This window comes from Quercus lobata, chromosome 11, assembly GCF_001633185.2.
Source record: "Quercus lobata isolate SW786 chromosome 11, ValleyOak3.0 Primary Assembly, whole genome shotgun sequence".
In the NCBI taxonomy this organism is placed as follows: Eukaryota; Viridiplantae; Streptophyta; class Magnoliopsida; order Fagales; family Fagaceae; genus Quercus; species Quercus lobata.
The window spans coordinates 39025178-39033497 of record NC_044914.1 but is presented as its reverse complement, the minus strand read 5'-3'; the positions used below and the strand labels follow the sequence as shown (position 1 = coordinate 39033497).

The following is an 8320-nucleotide window of genomic DNA, read 5'->3' as shown; positions in this document are numbered from 1 at the left end:
GTTGTACTAGAATTGTTTAGGACTTAGAAACCCTCACACAATTCATGCCTATCGCTTTCTTAGGGGAGAAAGTATATCAATGTCTTGTTTTCATGGAAAAAACTTTGTAGGAAAATTAATCGGATTGTAGGGACTAGGGAGCATTACTCCCTCTCATAGTAGGTCCCACTTGTGGAGCCCACTTCACATGGGAGAGAAGGGAGCAATGCTTCGAGACAACACAATAATCTATATATATATATAAAACCGAAGCTTTTGAAACTTCCACAATTTTCCACGTCAGCACAACATTAAAAAATAAAAATAAAACATAAAACAATAAAACCAAAACCAAAAAAAAAAAAAAATGTCATAAACCCATTCCCTACCCGACTCTGATTTTCACGCTTTCCCTTTCACGAAAACTCTGCCATTACCTTCTTCCCAGCTCCTCCTCAATCACACCCATGGCAAGCCAATCAGACCCAACCCATCTAGCCTACCTTTCCCGATCCTCTGCCTCTCCCTTTCCACGGCAAGACCCAACAGACACCTTCAACAAGGGTTACCAGAGATACACATATATATTTACAATTGAGAAAGGCTTAAGACAATTTGGTTTTCCTTTGAAGGAAACAAAGAAAAAAAAAGTGGGTATGATAAAGAATGGATCTAGGAAGATTACCTTTTTGAGATTTGGCTTAGAATCCACAAAAAACAGAGATACTCAACCAACGACAAGCGGCTAATAACTGGCTGTGAGTAGGGGTGTGCAAAACTTCACCGGAACCGACCCAACCGACCGCCGCCGACGACACCGTCCCGACTGTTGCGCCGACCGAATGAGCCGAGGCCGGCATTCGGACTTCGTCCTCCATTCCGATGCCGGTGCGGTGAAATCACCGGATTGACAAATCCGAAACCGAGCTGTGGCCGAACCGAATCGATACAAGATCTGTTCTGTCGTTTTGTTTTTTTTTTTTTAATGAAGCTGATAAACGACAAAAATTAAAAAAAAAAAAAGAAGCAAAACGGTGCGTTTTATGCTAGGTTTTCAGATTCTCAGGGGTATATAAGTTCGTATGTTTCTCTCAGTATCTTTTAACTCTCTCTCTCGCTCTCGCCTCTCTACTCAAGTCTCGCCTGACGCAGAACACCGGTAAGCCGTAAGCTTCTTCGTGTTTTCAGTTTTGTAGTTTGTCTTCGTGTTTTACTGTGTTTGGGAAAGCTGAAAGCAAGAATGATTTTATTGCCATTGCTGTGTGACTATGTGACTGTGTCTCTCAAAGCAAAGCTTGTGTGAGTGTGACTGTGTCTGTATTGTGTCTTTCTATTTTGTGGGGGGTCCAAGTTGGACTAATGTGAGCTGCTTACACTTCGATATATGTAAGGTTGGATGGATGTAAGCAGCCTGAAAGTTTTATCATTCACAAAGCTGGATACACAGTGTAATCATGTCCAACTCCAAGTAATATAATATTATATATATATATATATTATATATAATACACAGTGTAAGGTTGGCTGCTACACGAAGCTGGATACACAGTATATTCATGTCCAACTCCAAGTAATATAATATTATATTATATATTATATATAATACAGTAATACACAGCCTGTGAGGAATACAAAGAGATTGAGAGGAAAGGAACGATAACGGTTTCCGTTGGAAAGCCTGTTTGATTTGGACGGAGTTATTGGACAGAATGTTGAAACAAAAAATGGAGTTATTAGACAGATAACAAAAATGTGGTTATCTTAGTATTTATGTGCCATGTGGAGTTATTAGACAGATTTTTGTTTCAACATGGTGGGCCTTTTGAGCCCAATATGGTTTTAACCTAATGGGACCCAGTTATGGGCCCAAAATAATGAATTATTGGGCCTATCCAACCAGAATACTGTTTATTCTGTTAATTTTCTGCTGCTAATCTGTTTTTCAATGGCCAAATAAAATTTAGACAAAATTCTATTTTTTTGTGTGTGGAAACTGAGCTATTGGTCAATTTGAATTGTTTTTGTGTAGAAACTGAGCTATGATTTATTTTTTACCCCAGCCTATTTTGTATTCTAGAGTTGATTGAATTGTAGTTTTTATGCACACACTAAGATAATCAAATTGAATATATGTTTTTGTATGGAAACTGAGCTATTGGTCAATTTGAATTTTTTTTTTTGTGGAAACTGAGCTATGGGTTTGAATTTTTTTAGTGGAAACTGAGCGAGGTGAAGTTATCAGCTTGCTTCTTTTGTTTTTGTATGGAAACTGAGCTATGATTTATTTTTTACCCCAGCCTATTTTGTATTCTAGAGTTGATTGAATTGTAGTTTTTTGCAGACACTTAAATAATCAATTTGAATATATGTTTTTAAATATAATGAATGCATTGAATATTTAGTGGAAGACATGAAATAAATGAAATTGAAAAATAACAACATGCTACTAGAGAATCGATGTTGAATTCCAATAGCTAATGTCACATCATTTGGAAAAAAATTGATAGTTTTCCCGTGCATCGCACGGGTTAGCGACTAGTTACTTTTATAGACATGAATTTCAAAAAGAAGAAGAAAGATAAATAAAAAAGAAAGTTGGTAGGCTCTGTAGTCTATACCATTAGCACAAAAGAAATTGGAAAACGATGGGCGCTCCAGAATTCAAATATTAAATAAATAAATAAAATAAAAGACACACTAATCTGATCCTTATCCACCTAGCTCACCGGCTCTAACACACCGCCGCGTATATCAGATCCAAATCCAACGCTCCAGATTTATCTATAGATCCTCCAAACAATCATGATCCGTCTGTCCTTTCCTAAACTCACAACCCATGGTAACAATAACACCACCCAAATCACACAAACGTTAAAAAATAAATATCTTAAAATTCCCAAACAATAAAAAAAATATCTTAATCCTTATCCACTCTGTCTCTCTCTCTCTCTCTCCAATTCAGCCATTGAATCTTTTGGTATAAAATGTAAAAACTGTATCTTCGCGCATAAATTATCTCAAATCCAATCTGAAACTCTCTGATACTAGCATTGGCGTGTGTTTGGACACGATGATAAGGTCATCTCTGATCCGTTCTTCTTGCTATTCTCCTCTTCTCCTCGAAGCCAAAGATGTTACACGTTCATCTTCTTCTTCTTCTTCTTCCTCTGTAAGATTTGCCTATACTACTACTGTAACCTCTTGCTCTTCAAGAAGCGATGCTTTTATTCCAAAGCTTGAGCCTTTTAGCCGACCCAAGTTCGAAAGGATCCTCAAAGACCCACCTTTGATCGAAAAGTCAGAAAACGAGCTCGCTGGTATTAATTAACATTATTTTGCTTTTTTTATATGTGTGAGCTAATGTTTGTGTGTTTTTTTTTGATTGACCCATGTGAGATCTTTGTGAGTTTGGTGGGTTTGTTTGCTTTTTTTTTGGTGTGTTGGTGGTTTTGGTGATCTTTTTGTATGGTTTTGTTTGTTGTTTCAGATTATTGTTCTACTCTAGAAGGAGATGATTCTTATAGCTGTTGGAGAGGTTATTTTGAACTCAAAGAACTTGAAGTAAGTTATTTATTTATTTTATATATATATATATATATATTTATATATATATATATAAATTTATTGTTATTATTATAATTTATAAGTCTATATATGCATCTTTTAAGGCTTCTGGGCATGAGCATAAATTGCTTAGCCCATCAGGGATGAATGAGTTTGTTTTACTGGCTAGAAGGTAGTTCAAAGAATCTAAAATTAATCAAATTGATGTTAAGAAAACAGAGTAAAAGAGCAGAGAATATACTGGGTCTTGTGCTATATATTGCTTTAGTTTTCAGTAATTTAGAATTTTTAGTTTTTGTAATTAAAAAAAAAAAAATTGTTGAGTATAGATATAGTATGTTTCTTTTTGTTTGCCTACATTTCTTGGCAGTCAAATGGGACATGGGATTCAGTTTCTGTAACTGCCTGATTCTGAATGTGTTTGGTTGCTGAGAATATGGAGGGAAACGAAAAACAAATCACCTCCATGTGTCTGTTGGTATGCACGTGCGAGTTGAAGTCCCATGTGGAGGAAAAATGAAGAGCTATAACGTAATTGAATTCAATTTCTTAGGGTTAAGCCTTTAGATAACTTGGTGGTGTCTCAATATGTTATATTAAGCTTCACTTGGAGTCTTCATAAGGTGTATTCTTCTCAAGAGTATCTCATAAAATCCGGAGTTGTTTCCCAAAAAAGAAAATGAAGACATAAAAATTCAGCCTCATTGAGCTATACATACTTAATTCAAGATTGATAATCAGTACAAGCTGTTCATTTTTTTTTTTTTTTCTTTATGGTATTGTTCTTCAGAGGCAGTCACCAAAAGAAGATGTGGAGAAGCTAATTCTTCAAGCAGGGGGCTTAAAGTCCTTAATTGGAGTCTTACACGGCATTGCTGCAATGTTCAAAGGAAAGACTAATGAGTACAATATGGCCAAGCCATTAAACATTGAGGAAGGAGAGAAACTGTGTCCAATACCGGATGGATTGCCGAAATCAACAGAAGAGCTTGAGGAAGAAGAGCAAGCTAGAATGCCTGATTCGCCATACACCCGGATGCTTAGAACCAAGGGGAGGTTCCCTGCATGGTACTCCCCTGCCCCTGACCACGAAACTGACTGATTATTGTGAGCTTTGTGCTGTGTTGAAGGGTTGAGCGAGTTTGAGTCCAGTGGTTAGCTGTAGATATACATTACGGATGTGGTGGTGATAGATGAAAGATTTTCAGACAGGTTGTGTCGAGGCTTTGAGATTTGTCACCATAGGAGTTTCTTGTAAAATTGCTTCAAGTAGCGAACCTTATCTCCTACCATTTAAATCAAGTTTGAGTATATTTCAAAATAGTGTTTGATAATTGATACTATGTAACTATGATATAAATTAGGAATGGCTAATAGCTTGATTTTAGTTGCATCTTCAATCCTCAATGTTTTACTGTACTGAAAATCACAGTTTATTAATGATTTTTCTTGGGAAAATTATGTTGCTCTCTCATCTTAGAATATTTATAATAAAAAAAAAAGAAAAAAAAGAAAGAACCGGTTACGCAGCTGGAGAACCGTTTAAATTTCTTCAAATTAGTGCTGGCAGCCTGGCACACAGAATTAAACCAATTGTTAGCGCGCGTTTGGATCCGCGTTTTAAGTTCAGCGTTTGCATTGTTTTGTTTTGTTTTGTTTTTTGTTTTGTTTTGTTTTGTTTTGTTTTCAAGTGTGTATGAACAGTAATCTATAATGTTCATGCACATGTGCATTCATTGTGCAAGAGATAAATTTTATTGTTCACAGGTTTTACTATTATTCACATATTTAAAAATTATTTTGTAATAATATTTTCAGTTTTCAGCAAAATAAGTTGTATCTAAACAAATTTTAATGTACAATTTTTTTTTTCCATAGTAGTAAATTATGTTGCATCACCACTACAAAAAGGTATCAAAAACCAACGTTGTCAACACCAAAAATATATTCCATCTGCCATGCTCATGAAAGGAAGTTTTGCCTTGAGTTCAATTGATCTATCCTCCTTTAAAAATTACCATGATTTTTAAGTGGAGTTGTAGTGTGTCTTTGTGTTAGAACTCTATTCTCTCTTGTGTGTATGTGTATATGTATGTGTATGTATATTTGTTTTTAATAAATAAGAATGGGTAATTATCTTACGTTGCTTAAGAGAATGTGTTATGTGTAATATAAATTGCTCTATTATCTCTTAAAAGTTACTATGAATTTTTATTAGAGTTGTGATGTGTCTTTGTATTAAAATTTCTTTCCTTTTTTTTCTCTCTGTGTTTATTTAGAGGTACTCTAAAAAAAACTTTTCTTGGGAGAGAGATGAAAGATATCTTTAGGAATAAGTATCAAATCTAGAAAAGATCAATAAAGAACCGCGCCAGCCAACAATTTCCAAAAAAATTAAAACTGTGACAGAAACTCCGGGTTCCTAATTGGTAATTACATGATTAGCTATACAACCCCTATAAATATATATTTTATTGACGACGGTGACTCATATTGCAGCACCCAATGAACTTGAACAACAAACTAACAAGAAAATCAGAGATGTAAAAGATATTTAACATCAGCAGACTAACTTGCAGCACGCCACATTTAAGAATGGTTACAAACGCCCTAAATGCAGAAATAGCTGGGATGATACCAAAACCAAGAAAAATACATTCCTGCCAGCGTTCTCATCATCAAGGAAGATTTTCCGAAAGAGTAATTCTTCAACCAAAGAAAGGGCTTTTAAACGTTCAGATTCATAGAAAATATAAAGTAATTGAAGAAAATAAACTATAGGATGTTCAGCCAAATTAGGAATAATAAATTTCATGCAGACCTTAGAGGCACTCAAAAATCCAACACTTCATGTTGTTCAGCAACTTTAGCTATTGACAAAAGCTCCTGGAAAGATAGCAAAACTAGAGCAACAAGAACAAGCAGGGCCGCCCCAGACATTTGGGGCTAAGGCAACAATTAGAATGGTGCCTTTTTATATTTATGTATTAATTAAATTAATGAATATTTTTATATTATAATCTATTTAATTTAAAACCTATTTTTCTTACCTTTTGATGTGCAAATTGATTAATTAAATTTTTGTATTCAAATTCTTGTAACATTTTTTTTAAAATAATATAGCTAATTCACTTAATCTTTTTTAAAATATTGTGGATCTTAGATAAGATTTTTTTTCTAGTACCTCTTTTTTTCCAAAAGTTTGGGCCCCCCTTCCACTTGGGGCCTTAAGCAATGGCCTAATTGGCCTAGTGGAAGGCCAGCCCTGGGAACAAGTAAAAAAGAGAAGTCATACAAAATCAATGCAGCAGGGGATAACTAATACTTGCAGATATTTATCAAGCTGAATGCATCCCTGTTGACCAAAATCATCCTCTGTACTTGATGAGAATGTCCTTCAGGAGGAAAATGTATTGTATACAACGTCTTTAAGATGCCGATGTAATCGCTCAAAATTCCTGTATCAGCAGTAAAAAAAAAAAAATAAATAAATAAAAAAACCCAAAAGAAAATCCAGACTTGGATGGTGAAACTCCACTTTCTCTAAAATTAAAAAGTAAGCAGTTTGAACATGCATAACAATATAACATAGTAAGTACTAAGCAGGCGTGAATTTCTGACAAGGCTGAGTACAAAAAATTATTTTCACGAACCAAGTCCTATTTTCTGTATCTGTCACTGCTATTTATTAAACTGCAACAGATTTTGATCCAAGTTTCTCAAAGTATGCTCCCATAACCCGCTGAGGCATAAGTATGTAATGCAAGAATTGAGTTAGAATCAGAGCGAGCATTTATGGTGACAAATCCTACCTAGCAAAGCCAAGAAATGTTCTAATATATAACCTCCATTTCCTAATGATTCTACAAGCAGTTCATATTACAGATTTGTAAATCTCATGAAATTTACAGCAAAACAAAAATGCTCACCCGGCACCTGAGCTTCTGAACTTGCCATCCTTCACTGTGAAACACCACGTCTGTAGCACTCATACCATGAAACTCTTCACTGTGCCTGCCGCCAAACTTGGTGCTGTAGACCTCTCAAATAATGGTCCCTCCATGCCCTCCTGTAAATGTCCTTTCTGTATCACTTTGGACTACAAAAGCAGAAGTGCTATGGGATCTCTTAAGCCAACTTTGATTTCCATCAGTTGCAAGAGTATTAGTATGCTCCAATTCACCAAGAAGATGCCCACTCTAGAAAGACAATTCCTTGTTAGGGTCCTGAGAGAAATGCTTCCCAGATTTGTTCGCATTACTTTGATAGAAGATCAATACCAAGTGTTAGCTGCTTTACAGTTCTCTCATCTACTCCTACAGATATTTCAGGCCTGTTGTTTAACGTTTCCGTTCACAGATCTTTACTAGGTATAGATTTTTTCGTTCCAGAACCCATTGTTATAGGAACGGCTATAACAGATCACCTAGTACCAGATGACATTGTTACCAAACATTGAAGTCCTGGTTTTGGAAAGTTAATTTGGCAACCATTCAATTAAAGATGACTTGGTCAATTGTCAATTTTTAGCTATGGTTTTCTTGTTTTATACACGCATGTACACCATATACAATCCAAGCAAAACAAAGTTTCTATATTTGTACTAACAAATTAGAGGAAGCTCCGAATTTTGTGGGTTCTGAAAGAGCAACCACATTTCACGGTGCTAAAGCTGGAGACCTGTTATTCACAACCTCGCAATACCTTTCAATCCACAACTCTCCTCACCCTCCATATAACACCCTTCCCCTCTTTACCTCCCCTGCCTACTATAAGC

General features: G+C 35.5%; 1 protein-coding gene across 1 annotated transcript; it reads left to right on the top strand.

The window, feature by feature from the left end:
• Window positions 1-2908: 2908 nt before the first annotated feature.
• LOC115969630 (CCG-binding protein 1-like) lies at window positions 2909-4991 on the top strand. Its single transcript, XM_031089326.1, has 3 exons — window positions 2909-3296; window positions 3467-3540; window positions 4334-4991. Exons 1-3 carry the CDS (start codon window positions 3050-3052, stop codon window positions 4643-4645), a joined length of 633 nt encoding a protein of 210 aa, XP_030945186.1. The 5' UTR covers window positions 2909-3049; the 3' UTR covers window positions 4646-4991.
• The last annotated feature ends 3329 nt before the right edge of the window (window positions 4992-8320 follow it).

Bases quoted from the DNA above. Each gene is read 5' to 3' on its own strand.
- LOC115969630 (XM_031089326.1), top strand. From the start codon at position 3,050: ATGATAAGGTCATCTCTGATCCGTTCTTCTTGCTATTCTCCTCTTCTC. The intron at 3,297-3,466 runs GTATTAATTAAC...TTGTTGTTTCAG, and splicing joins GTCAGAAAACGAGCTCGCTG to ATTATTGTTCTACTCTAGAA. The intron at 3,541-4,333 runs GTAAGTTATTTA...ATTGTTCTTCAG, and splicing joins TTGAACTCAAAGAACTTGAA to AGGCAGTCACCAAAAGAAGA.